This window comes from Ornithorhynchus anatinus, chromosome X2, assembly GCF_004115215.2.
Source record: "Ornithorhynchus anatinus isolate Pmale09 chromosome X2, mOrnAna1.pri.v4, whole genome shotgun sequence".
Lineage (NCBI taxonomy): Eukaryota > Metazoa > Chordata > Mammalia > Monotremata > Ornithorhynchidae > Ornithorhynchus > Ornithorhynchus anatinus.
This window is the reverse complement of record NC_041750.1, coordinates 14,328,135-14,347,352: the sequence shown is the minus strand read 5'-3', so window position 1 is coordinate 14,347,352 and position 19,218 is coordinate 14,328,135. Positions and strand designations below refer to the sequence as shown.

The 19,218-nt window shown below is 45.1% G+C and overlaps 1 protein-coding gene across 1 annotated transcript in view; it reads right to left on the bottom strand.

Moving 5' to 3' along the window:
• The window catches only part of WWOX (WW domain containing oxidoreductase), a 1,106,560-nt gene that overhangs the window by 778,848 nt on the left and 308,494 nt on the right, over positions 1 to 19,218 (bottom strand). Inside the window, exon 6 of the mRNA XM_029052831.2 lies at positions 2,003 to 2,091. Coding sequence (XP_028908664.1) covers positions 2,003 to 2,091 — 89 coding nt within the window. The remainder of the gene's footprint in view (positions 1 to 2,002; positions 2,092 to 19,218) is intronic.

Here is a 19,218-nt window from a genome sequence, read left to right as displayed (position 1 = left end):
GTGGTAGAGGTGGATGTTATGGGCTTAGAAATAAGGGAAAGAAAAGGATGGGGGAGGTGGAATGGTGCAAAAGTGGCTTTGGGGAGTGAGAAGGAAGCCAACTCCTCCCCCTTTCCTAGTCAGCGTGGGGGGAGTGGGTGAAGATGAGGCCCCCTCTAGAGAGAGCGGCAGAGGAGACGGCATCATCTGGGGCAAGCTAGGTATCAGTGATGGGGAGGAGGAGTAGTGACTGGGTCGGGAACACATCAAGGACGAAGAAAAGGTTTCCCATAATGGAGCAGAGGTAACACAGGTTGCACTTGACTGAGGCTTGGGGGGGGGGGGGGCGGGGGCGGTGGTTTCTGGGGGCAGTGGGATGGCTCAAAGGGTGGGGGAGGGATGAGGGGTGACCCTGGGACAGAATAATGGGGAGGGGGAGGGGAGGGAGGTGGGGGCGGCTCAAAGTTCAAGGGGTAGGGATGGGGTGGGGGTGCTGGGAGATGAGCACCTCCTCACAAAAACACTTCACTCTAGGCTTCAAGGCTCTACATCACCTTGCCCCTTCCTACCTCTCCTCCCTTCTCTCTTTCTACCGCCCACCCCACACGCTCCGCTCCTCTGCCACCCACCTCCTCACTGTCCCTCGGTCTCGCCTATCCCGCCGTCGACCCCCGGGCCACGTCCTCCCGCGGTCCTGGAACGCCCTCCCTCCTCACCTCCGCCAAACTGATTCTCTTCCCCTCTTCAAAACCCTACTTAAAACTCATCTCCTCCAAGAGGCCTTCCCAGACTGAGCTCCTCTTCTCCCTCTACTCCCTCTGCCACCCCCCCTTTACCTCTCCGCAGCTAAGCCCTCTTTTTCCCCTTTTCCCTCTGCTCTCCACCTCTCCCTTCCCATCCCCACAGCACTGTACTCGTCCGCTCGACTGTATATATTTCCATTACCCTATTTATTTTGTTAATGAATTGTACATCGCCTTGATTCTATTTAGTTGCCATTGTTTTTACGAGATGTTCTTCCCCTTGACTCTATTTATTGCCATTGTTCTTGTCTGTCCATCTCCCCCGATTAAACTGTAAGCCCATCAAACGGCAGGGACTGTCTCTATCTGTTGCCGACTTGTTCATCCCAAGCGCTTAGTACAGTGCTCTGCACATAGTAAGCACTCAATAAATACTATTGAATGAATGAATGAATGAATGAATGAATGAGGACTGGGATGGCCTGACTGCAGCTGTGGGGATTGAGTGTTCATGGTTTGGTCAGGGATGTTTAAGTATTGTAGCTGAGGCTATCAACAGCAACAACTGCTTAATCCAGGGGTTCCCTGAGGAGATTGTTGAATTCTATGGAGGTACCCGGGTCCCAGAGAGTGAAGAGGCCAGTGTTGAGACTTAAACAGGAGGTTGGGTTGGTGTGAAGGCAGGCAGGGGTTGATATGTAAAAATCTGGGTAGTTTAGTAAATCTGGGTAGTAATAGGGTAGTCACCTACTTACTTACTAATAGTAGTAATAGGGTAGTCACCTGTGGGTCAGGTAGCCACACCTGATTTGTGTTCTCCACTGAGGAATTAACTGAGGAATTTCCTCAGGGAAAGGGAGAAGATAAGGAATGGCGACTACTCCACCACAAAATGAGGCTACTGACTATTCACCAACTTTTTACCCCACCAAATATATATATATATTCATTAATTAATTAATTCATTCATATGTATTGAGCACTTACTGTGTGCAGAACACTGTACTAAGCACTTGGGAGAGTACAATACAATGATAAACAATATATATTTATACATTTTATATACATAAACATATATATACATATATATAATGCTGTTAGAAATCATCAGTCTATATATGATAGGCCTCTCACAAACAGCATCCATCTGAATCGAAAGAAGCTACAGGTATGAAAACTCCACAGCTTAAACGTTCAAGTAATTTGAACTGTAATGCATTTCACCCGTTTAAAGTCATTCAAGTAACAAAAACTATGATAGTCTCTCTTGAGCTACTTACAAATTCTTGGACTTGAATGATTCAGCAAAGTGCTTCACACTGCGAAGAGAAGCAAGGTCTAAGGGCATTGCTTCAACCTTGGCTTTACGCTGGAATGAAAGTAAATTAACAAAAGATTATAAAAAACCCAGCAAGTTGAGTTTGAAGCATCATGTTACGGTAAATGCAGTTTGGAACTTCTCTCAATTCTCCCCATTTAAGATTAGCAACCCCGAGTGAATGCGAATCAACAAAACAAATAGAAGGATATGGGATTCATTGCCAGATACAGTGTTTGGAAAGTAGAGCTCTGCTATACAACTTGACTAAATGCAATGAATCGACACCGAAATAGTTTTATCTCCACTGAGATATTTCTTTTTCACTTAGAAAAAAAATTAGTTGGAGATGTAGCAGGAAATGTTGATCTGGTTGGCACTGGTGAATTCTAGAACACCTTAACATAAGATTTCTTTGGAATATTACATATCCCAGTGTTCTTATGGATGTCTTTCCCAGGCTGATATTTGCAAATGAAACCAACACCTTCATGATTCCTATGAATTACAGCCTACTAGCATCCCCTTCTACCGAAGCCAAAGAATGATAAGTGTTTGGGTGAAGATCATCATCAAGCAACAGCATTTATTGCAGACCTGCTATCAATCAATCAATGGTATTTATTGAGCGCTTACTATGTGCAGAGCACTGTACTAAGCTGCTCGGGAGAGTACAATGCAATTTAATTAGTGGATGCATCCCCTTCCCGTAACAAGCGTAGTCTAAAACACTATACTAGGCATTCAGGAATATACAATTGAAGTAAGAGAAAAGGTATCTGCTTTCGTGGAGCTTTCGGGCTAATGGAACATAAACGTCCCATACCTTAAACTCTTATAGCATAAGGCTAACACCTGGGAATGATTTTCATGTGGCTTGAAGGTAAAACATTCAAATCCAAAATGCTCCCGACCACTTACTTGGTACAGTGCTCTGCACACAGTAAGCACTCAATGAACACTATTAATGTTAAACATGTTGACCCATATTACCATCAAGTCCTAAAGTTCCCAAGATGAGAAGTTGGACAACTCAGTGACAGGGAGAAGACGTTCAGACCCGTGTCTACATAACTCATCTCTATTCTGCAAAATATATATTAGCCACACAGGGTACCTAATCCCCTCACATGGCCTCAGACTACCACCTCCTAAGCAGCTGACTTACAAATCTAACTCTCTCTTATGCCCTGACCTTTCCCATACTATCCCATCCTACATTTCCTCTGGCCTCCAGGCCGGCTCCATGGTCTGCAGGCACCACGACCTCTCTCTTAGGGGAGCAGGGCTTAGGCCGTAATGGCCCTAGGGGGGCTGATTTCTGGTCCCTCCACCGGCACCCACCAGGCTGCCATTGCCTCAGCCTCACCTCCCTGTAGCACAGAGATGGGGATTGAGGCCAGTTGAAAAACCTGAGGAGCCCCAGAGACCCTCCCGACCCATATTCCCTCCTCCTGAATTCCCATACCTAAACGCTCCCTCCCCCTAAAACCATCGCCATAGTCTCTCTTTTCCTTCCCCCTCCCATCCCTCTCCCTGCCTAACATCCTGTCCCCAGGCCCTATTTGGTCAGTCACCACTTCTTCCATCTATCTCTTTACTACTCCTTCAAGCCCCAGCCTCATTTCTCCCACAAGACTGGGAGCTCTGACCCAAGTCCCAGCTCTGACCCTGCTTTGCCCAGCCCCCAATCTTGGTTTCTTTCCAAGCCCCATCCTCTCCCCCTTTACAAAACCCTCTCTTTAATGCTCTCCCTTAAAATCTACTTTTTATTCCTTTCCTTCCTCCCCCACCCAGTCACCTTTCCCCTCCAAGTTATTTCTGTGGAAAGAACTTCAAGCTGTACCTACTACTGGGGACACAGACTCCAGGGAGCTTCTTTTTTTCCTGCGTATATCTGACTGACAGCACATGGGGATATGAGGGCACCTTCGTATAAGCACCAGAAGCATCAAATAGTCCACCGGGTACATCTGAGCGTGCGTGAGCCTCCCTGAAGCCGGACAAGGCTTGGTATTTCTGCTAGTTCAGCTTCATTAGTAAAATTATTTACATTTACTGAAAAAGCAGATAAGCCGTGGGAAGAACCCAACCCTTGTGAAGTCCTTTGGTTTTGCACCGTTTACAATTTTCAAAAGTATTCACAATGTGTTGCTGCTTTAACTCTGGTAGAAACACACCGCTCATTCAGGTACTCCAATCTGCCTCATGGAATTTGGAAGAGAAAATGGTCTTTGACTTATTCCTCTGCCACCACAACCCATTATCCCCATTTTGACCAGACGGATACACAACTCCGCATGAGTCTATTGAAATGGGAAGTGTTGAACTCACAACAGATGAAAGGAAAAATATATCTTCCCTAATCTTCATTAGCGAAGCCCATAGTGAAATTGAACCAACGTCTTCCCCTTACCAATAGGATATTTCCTTTTGTTCACCAGTCCATACACGGTATTGCATTCTTAGAACTCCAAGTTGTTGTAAGTTGCGTACCTCAACAAGCACATTCTTTTCTTTCCCCTTTTAAGAATAAAATGCCCCGCTGCTTTTTCCAATGAGCACCAAATATGTACACTAAACTCCAGAACAAGGGGTCAAAAACCATTAAGCCGTTCAGCAGACTAAATCCCTAGCCATGGGTTACTATGCTCCTGAGGAAAATGATTTGAGCCCACACGCTATTACTCAGATAATGCTTTTGCTCTTGGCATAAGGTTTCAAGTTTCTGCTACTGACTCCAAGGATGGAGAGGCAAGTCCTGGCCTTCTGTGAGCTCAGAGAAAAAAAGATGCAGCAACTGGAGTTTTTCCCAAAAGAGGCCTCCTGAAATGATTACCCTGGCAGAGGTCCCTGCTCTAAGTAGGAATGAGGCAGTTGAAATGGCTTAATGAAATCTTCCAACTGATGAACAGCTGATTCTTATTCTAAAGCAGCAAACGCAGCCTGCCAATTTGGGATTCTCTGCCAGGAGCGCTGATCAACTGAGAACTCCATACCAGTCACTCTCTTCTGTCAGGGTAACCACTGAACCTTAATTTAAAACAGTTATGTTTTCCCCTCATTCTTGGTACAAGACCAAAAGTGTACTTCCTTGCCTCTGCAGAGAGCAAACCAATGCTTCATTGAATTTTTTTAAATCCATCCTTCACTATGTAAATGTCCAAAGTCTCATTTACAACCCAATAATTGGGGGATGGGGATGGGTGGGTGGGGGGGAAGCAGGTATTTTTGTGGTAATTAAGATGAACCAGCTGAAAGACTTCAGTTTGCATCCCCAAGGGTGACCACGGATGGGTCCAAGAGTGCATTTAAAAGGCAGCTATTGGAGGGAGGTGCTGGTGGTTCTGTATTGTCCATGTGTCACCTGATGTTGGATCCTGACCAGAAAATAAGAGGTTCTGTTCATTAAATAAGACTGGCTCTAATACACAAATTTGGCTTTACCAGATTGGCGATGGGAGAAGGAGTCAGACAGGGCAGAGTAAGTTTTTCCAAGGGCCAGACAGGTTGCCGTGGTGTTGTTTGAGGAGACAGATAAGCCTCTCTTAGCTTTCAAGGGCCTAGGTCTACTATGTCAAGTGTCTATCCTAATAATAATTATGGCATTTGTTAAGTGCTTACTATGTGCCAAGCACTGTTCTAAGTGCTGGGGTAGATATAATCTCCCCCGATTAGGCTGTAAGCCCGTCAAAGGGCAGGGACTGTCTCTATCTGTTGCCGACTTGTTTATTCCAAGCGCTTAATACAGTGCTCTGCACATAGTAAGTGCTCAATAAATACCATTGAATGAATGAATGAAAAGGTAATCAGGTTGTCCCTTGTGGGGCCCACAGTCTTAATCCCCATTTGACAGATGAGGTAACTGAGGCACAGAGAAGTGAAGTGGCCTGCCCAAGGTCACACAGCAGACAAGTGGCAGAGCCGGGAGAAGAACTCACGTCCTCTGACTCCCAAGCCTGGGCTCTTTCCACCGAGCCACACTGCTCCTAAGGTCACACATATCACATATAGGTCTTCCTGCTATTTCTCACACTTCTCCTGTATCCAGGTGAACTGAAAATATGTCAACTGTGCCATGTTGTGGTTAAAAGCCACAGTGTGATTCCGGGAACTCTTGTGAAATGCTATTCATCTGAAGGTGGGTCACGGAGATTCTCACAGGAAAGCTGATCTACGCCAGCCATTGCAGAGGATTGCAATGCCGCGATAGTAGTTTCCCTAGTCTGCTTTATCAACATTTTTCAAGGAGATGGCTATGACATGGCATCTCTGAAATGCTGTGACACTTCCTCAGAGTTGCAGACATAGAAAAAGAGCCTCTTGAGGTATTTGATAAGCACATCCACTCCTGGCTTATAGACCTCAACAGGTTTGCCATCGGGTCCAGTTATTTTGCCATTCTTTCAGTGCTCTAACAAATGCCATGTTTTCTCATATTGATCAGTTTTCTAATCTTTGTAGGACTGCATGCTCAGTGGTGGGACATAGGTTGAAATATAGATTTACTAGAGGAAAAAGCTAAACTATAATCAGAGTTGAGCAGTAATGGCATAATGCAAGTTCTAATAGAAAATGTTCCCTAATTGTGTTCTACTGATGTCTTTCAGCACTCTACTTGGTATATTTTCAGTGAGACAACATTGTCTGTTTTATGTTCTGAAACCATAAATGGAACTTGTCACTTTTACATCTGTAATAGACATATAATCACTCTGAACAAATAATTAATATAACCTTACTCATTGCAGGACACCAGGACTTAACTGAAATGGTTTTAATAATTCATCAATAAACTGTGAGGGGATTTCACAGCCCTAGTTTCCCCAGTAACATTAAAGATGGAACTAGATGCAATTCTGTCTAAATGGGAGTTTGGATGTGGAGACCAAAGCTATTTATATCTGTTGTTGCTCTAAGCTCATTACCAAAAAAGAAAAGTCCAATTATAACCAGCACTAACTGGAAGCTTTGGCAGGCTCAGCAAAGCTTCCCTCCTAAATGAACATCCAGATAGCTGCTTCTTCCAGGATGCATATCAACAAAAGCCAGTGTTCAAGAACTCCCTCTGTGGACCCTCCCGATGGGCAATAGTTGACAGAGGTGGGCTTAAAAAAAAGTTCACTAAACACAGGTTTAGAAGAGGCATTTACATCCAAATGGCTAAGTGGATATGAAAGGACAATCACCTTGGGCCAAATTTAGATATTTAGCTGGAACTCTAGCTAAAAGTGCCCAATTTACTTTCTCATTGCTTACCTTATCTCACCTTGGCTTCATGGACTCCATCCTCTCCTGGTTCTCCTCTTATCTCTCTGGCCAGTCATTCTCGGTCTCCTTCGCAGGCGCCTCCTCCCCCTCCCATCCTTTAACTGTTGGAGTTCCTCAAGGGTCAGTTCTTGGCCCTCTTCTGTTCTCCATTTACACTCACTCCCTTGGTGAACTCATTCGCTCTCACGGCTTGGCTTTGACTACCATCTCTACGCAGATGACACACATATCTACATCTCTGCCCCTGTCCTCTCCCCCTCCCTTCAGGCTCGCATCTCCTCCTGCCTCCAGGATGTCTCCACCTGGATGCCGGCCCGGAATGCCCTCCCTCCTCACCTCCACCAAACTGATTCTCTTCCCCTCTTCAAAACCCTACTTAAAACTCACCTCCTCCAAGAGGCCTTCCCAGACTGAGCTCCCCTTCTCCCTCTACTCCCTCTACCACCCCCCCTTCACCTCTCCGCAGCTTAACCCTCTTTTCCCCCCATCTCCCTCTGCTCCTCCCCCTCTCCCTTCCCATCCCCTCAGCACTGTACTCGTCTGCTCAACTGTATATATTTACATTACCCTATTTATTTTGTTAATGAAATGTACATCGCCTTGATTCTATTTAGTTGCCATTGTTTTTACGAGATGTTCTTCCCCTTGACTCTATTTATTGCCATTGTTCTTGTCTGTCTGTCTGCCCCGATTAGACCGTAAGCCCGTCAAACGGCAGGGACTGTCTCTATCTGTTGCCGACTTGTTCATTCCAGGCGCTTAGTACAGTGCTCTGCACATAGTAAGCGCTCAATAAATACTACTGAATGAACCTTTTAACCTACCTATCCCCTTTAAAACATCAGTAAACATCAGTAAAATTTCTGTTTAACAGCTACATAAGGACATCTGTAATTCATCTAGAAAAAAATGTTTTACCATATATAATGAGAGCTCAATGTATAAAGGCAACTTTATCAATAGCTATAGAAGAGAAGCAGCGTGCCTCAGAGGAAAGAGCATGGGCTTGGGAGTCAGAGGTAATGGGTTCTAATTCTGGCTCTGCTGCTGGTCAGCTGTGTGACTTTGGGGAGGTCACTTAACTTCTCTGTGCCTCAGTCACCTCATCTGTAAAATGGGGATTAAGACTGTCAGCCCCACTTGAGACAACCTGATCACCTTGTATCCCTTCCAGCGCTTAGAAAAGTGCTTGGCACATAGTAAGCACTTAACAAATATCATCATTATTATTAAAATGGTTTTCATGATTCGGAGAAAAATTAGAGATAATTCCAGTTGATTTAATTTGGTGTATGTTACATGTCATATAGAGCAAAACTAGGTAAATGGTTGGGCTGTAATTGGTTATATTTTGCACTAGAGAAAGGAAACTGCTTACCCAGCCAGAAACTAACAAGAGAGTGAAAATTCTCAGAAATGTAGCAATTTCACTATGTGGATTTTATTCACTTTCGAACATAAACTGTTTGAAAATGAACCGCAAATGGTAAGGTAGTTTGGCAGTAAACATGATTGTGCATTTATGCCTCGCTATGGAAGAAATAACATTTTTTCATTGTGAATTTTTCATTCAAATATATGTCATGATTTATGTTAAATATAGGTAAAACCTGGTTACACTTTCTTGAAGGATTGCAGGGAAGTAAAGAGTAGTACAGTAAGTTGAAGCATAAAAGCTTTCTCTGCCATAGTATTTATTATAATGGCATATAAAATAGCTGAAATAAATAATAGATGACTAAAGGTAAATTCATAAGATGAAGAATCCTTCAATAAACACCATTACTTCTGTCTGCTCTAGTTTTATACACAGTTGAACACTCTTAATAAATACGCCCCATGTCTCATGTAAGTATTAGAAGTCCTGAAGCTGGCAACATACTGGACATCACTGAATCTGCTGGAAAACTAGGATTTCAACAGGAGCAGCTCATTCATCAGGAACTTTTAACAGCTATGCTCTCAAGGAAATGTCTTAAACAGCATAATACAAAAATCTTCAACCTTTCTGAGTAATTTGTGAAAGAATGCAAAATGATTTTCAATTCACAGAGAATTACAGGCTATGGCTCAAGATGTTAGAAGCCTCATTTTGAAAGAGAAGAGGTTGCGTTTTTATATATGCACAGGCGTCATCGATAGACAGGCAAATCCGAATTGGATCTGGTGGAGGCAAAATCTCACTACTAAACTTAATCCTGGAAATGGTTCATCTCCAGAACAAGAATCAACGATGGAGTGCTTGAGGTAAGATAAACAGAGAGTAATTCAGAGAATGGACCTGGTGTGGAGGGCTTCATGTAGAAGACTATATTGGCAAATGAGTGTTTATCCTAATGTTTAAGTTGGACCTTAATCAATACCTTTAGCAGTCTTTCCATTTTGAAGATGATGCTACTGACAGTAGGATTTTTTTCAATGGGGATGAGTAAGGCCCTAAGACCAGTGGATGACTAACAATCACTTTGGCAGCATGTGTTGTATCAGGAGTTGGCAACTTTTATTTGTGCAGAAGAATCCTACAAAATGAAATAAAGCTTTTGAACAGTTGGTATGTACAGAGCAAGCGTACAATTTATGGATACCCTTTCCCCCAGCCCCAACGAACACACACCCAGCTCACGGCAAAATGTGATGCCATTACTGAACTGGATGCCTCCTTCACAGTAATAGCTGTTGCTGTCAGTGGAGAAGGGGAAAGGGAGAGGAGAGGGAAAGCAGGAGATTATGACTGTCTTCAGAAGGAATAACATGTAATGTCGGAAAATGATTCGGTTTTCACCAACAAAGGCAAAGTAACACAGAGTCATTTGCAGCATAGAAAAGAGGTTCGAAATGATGCCTCTACTAGAGATCAAACTAGCTCAAAACCAAGTGCCATTCATTCAATCCTATTTACTGAGCACTTACTGTGTGCAGAGCCCTGTACTAAGTGCTTGAGAAAGTACAAAATAACAATAAACAGACACATTTCCTGCCCACAACGAGCTATCTTTCAGGGGTCACATTTTGGTCGGCAGATAAATCAGTCCATCATCTTCTTTTGCCCTCTCACTTCAGGATCTGCATTCAGGTTATTCCTAGGAGAAAAATCCATTCTAAAAATCAAATTACTAGATAATCAGCACCTAAAATTAACACATAGAATGAAAATCAAGGTATAGTGTCTCCTTGGACATGAGATTCTGAATCTGGGTGATGCTAAATCAATCAATCCTCTTCATTTATCAAGTACCTACTCTGTGCGGAGCCCTAAATGCTCGGAAGAGTAAAGATAGATAAGTGGATTTGATCTCTGCCCTACAGGATTTTACACTCTAGCAGGGAAGGCAGACACTAAAATAGTTTACAGACAGGAAGAAGAAAAGTACATGAGTAAGTGTTTTACATAAGAGGGTATGAGAAGCAGCGTGGCTCAGTGGAAAGAGCATGAGCTTTGGAGTCAGGGGTCATGAGTTCGAATCCCGGCTCTGCCACTTGTCAGCTGTGTGACTGTGGGCAAGTCACTTAACTTCTCTGTGCCTCAGTTACCTCATCTGTAAAATGGGGATGAAGACTGTGAGCCCCATGTGGGACAACCTGATTCCCCTGTGTCTACCCCAGCGCTTAGAACAGTGCTCTGCACATAGTAAGCGCTTAACAAATACCAACATTATTATTATTATTATAAGATATCTACCTAAGTGATACAGGAGGCTGTGACCCCCTGGCTAGATTAGAGATTGATCGGAGAAGGCCTCTTGGAGGAGAAGCGATTTCCGCAGGGCGCTGAAGGGAGTCTCTCCCAGGAGTACAGGAACTCTGCCTTCTTGTCCTCAAATCAGTTTTCCAATTATTACATAATCCAGTCTCACGAGGTTTCGCTACAAATGAGTTTCACTTAACAGTACTTAAATTAGTGTTTTTCTATGTTTTTAGGGAAGCGGTATCCCTAGGTGCTGTTTGAAAAATCTCAGCCGCTCCATCCGGGGAAGGAGTTTCCTTCCTTTTGCGTCGGCTGGAGGGAGAGGGGTCACCCCCGACCGTGGATGCTACCGGAGACTCAGCAGTTCTTCAGAGCCAGTAGGGTAGACACTGTGGCCTCTCAACTGACCACTACCATGCCACATCACTCTAGACCTTACTTTGCGGTCATTTTCACATATTTCTTCCGTTTGCTCTTTACAACTGCCCTATTCCAGGGCCCCTTAGAGCAGTGATAATAATAATAATTATGGTACTTCTTAAGCGCTTACGATGTGCCAAGCACTATTCTGAGCAATGGGGTAAATACAAGTTCCTCAGGGTGGATCTGGTCCCTGTCCCACTTGGTGATCATGCTCTTAATCCTCATTTTACAGATGGGGTAACTGAGGCAGAGAGAAGCAAAGTGCCTTACCCAAGGTCATGCAGCCGACAAGTGGTGAAGTCAGAATTAGAACCCAGGTCCTTCTGACTCCCAGCCTGTTGCTCTATCATTAGGCCACTCAAAGGCCTTCTTGAGTTGTATTTCTCCCTTATCATCTGTCATTATGCCATCGGTCACTGGGGTACCCAGGTAACAGGATCCAGTGATAGTGTTCAACTCTATGTTGCTGATGTTGCTTCTTAGCTGCATGGAAGGTTGGCCAGATATCAGCTGCTGCATAGCTTGGATTTTCTTCATCCTACCTACTTGTCAGTCCACAGTACTTTAAAATTCTTTAAACATTCCAGGATGAGAAGTATTAAAAGTACTCGACTCGCTCATCCCGGCATTCTGATCCCCTCAAATCGTACAGAATAAAGAGAATCAGTAAATTTAAAAGAAAATAGTCCTTTCCACCCTTCACATCTGGCAGTCCGGTACTCTCCCCATCTTCAAAGCCCTACTAAAATAATATCTCCACCAGGAAGCCTTCCTTGACTAATTTCTCATCTCCCCACCCTACTGTGTCACCTATGCATTTGAGTCCTCAAATCCCCAACTCTTTCCTCCTCAGTTGCTTCCCCAGTCTGTAATTTATTTTAGTGTCTGTTTCCCCAGCTAGATTGTAAGAATGTTTCCTATCGATCGACCATATTTATGGAGCGCTTACTGTGTGCCGAGCACTGTACTAAGCGCTTGGGAGAGTACGATAATAACAGATTTGGTAGACACATTCCCTGCCCACAATGAGTTTAGTATGTATACTTCTGATTGATTGATTGATTCAAATACAGATAAACAAGCCACAAAAGAAATTTTCCAAAGCATATTTGAGAACACCAGGGATGGTTCTGTGATCTGTGATCAATAATTATCTTCTCTTCTGGGTTAGGTGAATGTATCCCTCCCTCATAGAATGGCTGAAGAGAGGGATAAATACCTTTTATACGGGGAAAAGCCCCATTTAAATGTTAAATGATTGACTACGATTTATAGCTGGGTGTAATAAGTCATTTTCAAAATGTGGCTAATACTTTAGGAGCCCTTTTGCCATCTATTCCAAAATGTAATGGTACAATATTCCAACTGTCAAACAATCAATACTATTTAATCAATAGAGAAGCAGTGTGGCTCAGTGGAAAGAGCACGGGCTGGGGAGTCAGAGATCAAGGGTTCAAATCCCGGCTCTGTCACTTGTCAGCTGTGTGACTTTGGGCAAGTCACTTAACCTCTCTGTGCCTCCATTACCTCATCTGTAAAATGGGCATTAAGATGGTGAGCCCCACGTGGGACGACCTGATCACCTTGTATCCTCTCCAGCGCTTAGAACAGTGCTTTGCACATAGTAAGTGCTTAATAAATGCCATCATTGTTATTATTATTATTATTATAATTAACTAAATAATAATAATATGTGTGCAGAGCACTGTACTAAGTCCCTGGGAGAGTACAATGAAGGTAACCACATGATTCCTGTCCTCCAGAATCTTACTATTTGGTGAGGGAGAGAGGCAGACACAAAATGATTTACAATTAGGAAAGAAAACAGAAATAGAACTGATTATAACAGAAGACAGAAAAGATGGATAAGTGAATCAATAGTAGAGTCCTTAATTTGACGTAAACATAAGTGCTACAGGAGGCAATAAATACGTTAAGGGCTGAGACAGTTGTCTGGTAGAAATGTCCTAGGGAGGAAGAAATTAATCCGGGGATGCCCCTGGAGGAGGTGGGATTTTAGTAGGGTTCGAAGCCAGGGAGAATTGCAGTCTGGCAGAAATAAAGAGAGAACTTCAAGCAGAGGGAAAGGCACGAGCAAGGGCCTGGTGTCAGAAAGGTCTGAATGACAGAGAGGAGGTACACCTGGAGGAGCAGAGAGTGTGAGGTGGGCAGTTTCAGGTGAAGTCAGTAGATCAGTCAGAAAGACAGAGAGACATTCATTCATTCATTCAATAGTATTTATTGAGCGCTTACTATGTGCAGAGCACTGTACTAAGCGCTTGGAATGTACAAATTGGTAATAGATAGAGACAGTTCCTGCCCTTTACAGTCTAATCGGGGGACAGACAGACAAGAACAATGGCAATAAATAGAATCAAGGGGAAGAACATCTCACTAAAACAATAGCAAATAAATAGAATCAAGGTGATGTACATCTCATTAACAAAATAAATAGGGTGAAGATATATACAGTTGAGCGGACGAGTACAGTGTTGAGGGGATGGGATGGGAGAGGGGGAGGAGCAGAGGGAAAGGGGGGAGAAGAGGGTTTAGCTGAGGAGAGGTGAAGGGGGGGTAGAGGGAGGGAAAAGGGGAGCTCAGTCTGGGAAGGCCTCTTGGAGGAGGTGAGCTTTAAGTAGGGGTTTGAAGAGGGGAAGAGAATTAGTTTGGCAGAGGTGAGGAGGGAGGGCATTCCAGGACCGCGGGAGGACGTGGCCCAGGGGTCGACAGCGGGATAGGGGAGAAAGGGGGACGGTGAGGAGGTGGGCGGCAGAGGAGCGGAGCATGCCATGTGGGCAGTAGGAAGAGAGAAGGGAGGAGAGGTAGGAAGGGGCAAGGTGATGTAGACCCTCGAAGCCTAGAGTGAGAAGTTTTTGTTTTGTGCAGAGGTTGATAGGCCACCACTGGAGGTTTTTAAGAAGGGGAGTGACATGCCCAGAGCATTTCTGCAGGAAGATGAGCCGGGCAGCGGAGTGAAGAATAGACTGGAGCGGGGAGAGAGAGGAGGAAGGGAGATCAGAGAGCAGGCTGACACAGTAATCTAGCCGGGATATTACGAGAGCCTGTAGCAGTAAGATAGCCGTTTGGGTGGAGAGGAAAGGGTGGATCTTGGCAATATTATAAAGGTGAGACCGGCAGGTTTTGGTAATGGATTGGATGTGTGTGGTGAACGAGAGAGCCGAGTCAACGATGACACCGAGGTTGCGGGCCTGAGAGACGGGAAGGATGGTCATGCCATCCACGGTGATAGGGAAGTCAGGGAGAGGACAGGGCTTGGGAGGGAAGATGAGGAGCTCAGTTTTGGTCACGTTGAGTTTTAGGTGGCGGGCAAACATCCAGGTAGAGACGTCTTGGAGGCAGGAGGAGATACAAGCCTGAAGGGAGGGGGAGAGGACAGGGGCAGATATGTAGATCTGTGTGTCATCTGCATAGAGATGATAGTTGAAGCCGTGAGAGCGGATGAGTTCACCGAGGGAGTGAGTGTATATGGAGAACAGAAGAGGGCCAAGAACTGACCCTTGAGGAACCCCAACAGTTAGAGGATGGGAGGGGGAAGAGGAGCCTGAGAAGGAGACTGAGAATGACCGGCCAGAGAGATAAGAGGAGAACCAGGAGAGGATGGAGTCCATGAAGCCAAGGTGAGATAAGGTGTGGAAGAGAAGGGGATGGTCGACAGTGTCAAAGGCAGCTGAGAGGTCAAGGAGGATTAGAATAGAGTAGGAGCCATTGGATTTGGCAAGAAGGAGGTCATGGGTGACCTTAGAGAGAGCAGTCTCGGTAGAGTGGAGGGGACAGAACCCAGATTGGAGGGGGTCCAGAAGAGAATGAGAGTTAAGGAATTTTAAGCAGCGAGTGTAGACGACTCATTCTAGGATCTTGGAAAAGAAGGGTAGTAGGGAGATAGGGTGATAACTGGAAGGGGAAGTGAGCCATCAAGGCAATGGTTGAATTTTTGCTGGATATAGAAGGAAATGGGTAACTATTTGGAGCTTTTGGAGGAAGGAAGAAACGTGCGCTGGACGATATTTAGAAAAATGATCTGGGGAGCTGATAGTAGTTTAGACTGAAGAAGGGAGAGGATGGAAGCCAGAAGACTCATGAGGAGACAAGCGCAGCATTCCAGTCAGGTGATGGCAAGAGTTTGACCCAGGTGGTGGCTGTCTGGGTGGAAAGGAAAGGGCAGAGTCAAGAAATATTGTGGAGAAAAATACACGAGGGTTTAGCAACAGAGGGAATGTCTAAGTTTAAATGGGGCGAAGAGTCAAGGATGACTACAAAGTTGCCTACTTGAGGGACAGGGAGGATGGTAGTATTGTCAGCTGTATTGGGAGAATTGGGAGGGTTTAGGAAGCAAGATGGGGACCTAAGTTTTAGCCATGTTAGGTTTAAGGTGTCAGAGGGACAACCACATGGATATGTCTTCAAAGCTAGAAGAAATGCAAGATTGCATAGTGAGAGAGGTTCGGTCTCACCTAATACAACCCAGTGGGCTCATTTCACTTCTCTAAAGCCAAGCTAATAATAATAATAATAATGTTGGTATTTGTTAAGCGCTTACTATGTGCAGAGCACTGTTCTAAGTGCTGGGGTAGACATAGGGGAATCAGGTTGTCCCACATGGGGCTCACAGTCTTAATCCCCATTTTACAGATGAGGTAGCTGAGGCACAGAGAAGTTAAGTGACTTGCCCACAGTCACACAGCCGACAAGTGGCAGAGCTGGGATTCGAACTCATGAGCCCTGACTCCAAAGCCCATGCTCTTTCCACTGAGCCACGCTGCTTCTCACTGTACTCACTGTACTTCCATCTCACCGCCGACCCCTCGCCCACGCCCTCCCTCTGGCTTGGAATTCCCTCCCCTTTCATATCTGAGTGACATGATCACTCTCTCCACCTTCAAAGCATTACTAAAATCACATCTCCTCCAAGAGACCTTCCCTGACTAAGCCCTCATTTTCCCTACTCGTTGCCCTTCTGCATCGCGCCTGTGCTTGGATTAGTACCTTTTGTTCAACCCTCCCTCAGCCCCAAAGCATTTATGTACGTATCCATTAATTCATCTTAGTGTCTGTGTCCCCTTCTAAGACTCTTTTTGAGCAGGGAGCATGTCTACCAAATCTGTTATGTTGTGCTCTCCCAAGCACTCCGTAATACAGTGCTCTGAACACAGTGAGTGCTCAATAAATGGAGAATCAGTGTAGCCTAATGGCTAGAGCATAGGCCTGGGAGAAAGAAGGATCTGGGTTCTAATCCAGGCTCTGCCACGTGACTGCTGTGTGACCTCGGGCAAGTCGCTTACCTTCTCTGGCCTCAGTAATCTCATCTGTAAAATGGGGATTAAGATCGTGAGCCCCGTGTGGGACAGGGACTGTGTCCAACCTGATTTGCTTGTATCCACTCCAGAGCTTAGAACAGTGCCCAGGACATAGTAAGCGCTTAACAAAATATCCCAATTATTATTATCTACCACACACACGGTAAGCACTTAACAGATACCGTTAAAAAAAAAAGGGCATTCCTGCATTCTTGTCACAGCCACAAGCTACTGAGAAACTGTTCAAACTCAAGAAATTGGAAGTACCATCAAAAGCCCTTGGGACGGTCATCCAGGAACTGTGACACGACGGCAACTGAGTTCTTGAGGCGTACCCTAATGTCGTGAATATTATAATAATAATGATGGCATTTGTTAAGCGCTTGCTATGTGCCAAGCACTGTTCTAAGCACTGGGAAGGATACAAGGTGATCAAATTATCCCACGTGGGGCTCACAGTCTTAATCCCCATTTTACAGATGGGGTAACTGAGGCCCAGAGAAGTGGAGTGACTTGCCCAAAGTCACACAGCTGACAAGTGTGTGACTTTGAGAAGTAGCGTGGCTCAGTGGAAAGAGCACGGGCTTTGGAGTCAGAGGTCATGAGTTCGAATCCCAGCTCTGCCACTTGTCAGCTGTGTGACTGTGGGCAAGTCACTTAACTTCTCTGGGCCTCAGCTACCTCATCTGTAAAATGGGGATTAAGACTGTGAGCCCCATGTGGGACAACCTGATTCCCCTATGTCTACCCCAGCACTTAGAACAGTGCTCTGCACATAGTAAGCGCTTAACAAATACCAACATTATTATTATTATTATTAAGTGGCGGGGGCCAGGATTTGAACCCATGACCTCTGACTCCCAAGCGCGGGCTGTTTCCACTGAGCCACGCTGTGAATATTATTAGGAATCACTTCTCAGCGTCTGAATAACAACATGGACGGGCAAATTGAACACCGTGAACCACTTCTGCCCCTCTGCCATGCTGCAGCCACCCCCCTGACAGGGCACCTGGGCTGGCTGTCTCATGAGCTTACTGTCTGAAACCACCCCCAAGTCCTGAGTAAAATAATGATAATAATAAGAATTGTGGTATTTGTTAAGCACTTCCTATGTGCCAGGCGCCGTGCTAAGCACTGGGGTGGATGCAAGCAAACGGGGTTGGACACAGTCCCTGTTCCCTGTGGGGCTCCCAGTCTCCAAACCCCTTTTACAGAGGAGGTAACTGAGGCTGGGAGGCTGGGAGGTCAGCGAGGAGGCTTGATATAGTAATCGCGGCACGGTAGAAAAAGTGATTGTAGTAACGAGTCAGAGGACCTGGGTTCTAATCCTGGCTCTGCCACTTGTCTGCTGCGTATGGTATTTGTTAGGTTGCTTACTCTGTGCCAAGCACTATTCTAAGGACTGGGGTAGATACAAGGTAATCTGGTTGTCCCACGTGGGATTCACAGTTTTAATGCCCCTTTTACAGATGAGGTAGCTGAGGCACAGAGAAGTTGTATGTCTTGCCCAAGGTCATACAGCAGACTAGTGGCGAAGCCGGGATTCGAACCCACGTCCTCTGACTCCAAAGCCCGTGCTCTTTCCACTAGGCCATGCTGCTTCTCTTCTCTCTGCCTCAGTTTCCTAATCTGTAAAATGTAGATTCAATAACTATTCTCCCTACAACTCAATAATAATTGTGGTATTTGTTAAATGCTTACTATGTGCCAAGTACTGTAATAAGTGCTGGGGTAGATACGAGGTCATCAGGTCCCACCTGGGGCTCAGAGTCTCAGTAGGAGGGAGGAGGATCGATCTCCATTTTACAGATGAGGGAACTGAGGCAGAGAGCAGCTAAGTGACTTGCCTGCGATCACACATTAGGTAAGTGGCAGAGTCGGCATTAGAACCCAGGTCCTCTGACTCCCAGGCCTGCGCTCTTTCCACTAGGCCACTGCTGCTTCCCAAATTAGACAGTGAGCCTCATACGGAAGAGGGTCGGTGTCCAACTTGATAATCTTATATCTTGCAATGTGCTTGGCCCAGAGTAAGCCCTTAACAATACCGGAATTATTAGCGTTATAACGTGACAGGCCTCACTTCATTCATTCAATAGTATTTATTGAGCGCTTACTATGTGCAGAGCACTGTACTAAGCGCTTGGGATGAACAAGTCGGCAACAGATAGAGACAGTCCCTGCCGTTTGACGGGCTTACAGTCTAATCGGGGGAGACGGACAGACAAGAACAATGGCAATAAATAGAGTCAAGGGGGAAGAACATCTCGTAAAAACAATGGCAACTAAATAGAATCAAGGCGATGTACAATTCATTAACAAAATAAATAGGGTAACGAAAATATATACAGTTGAGCGGACGAGTACAGTGCTGTGGGGATGGGAAGGGAGAGGTGGAGGAGCAGAGGGAAAAGGGGAAAAAGACTTCACTGCTAGTGGTATAATCACAATTTTGGTGGGGCCAAAATAAATAGCACGGACAGAAG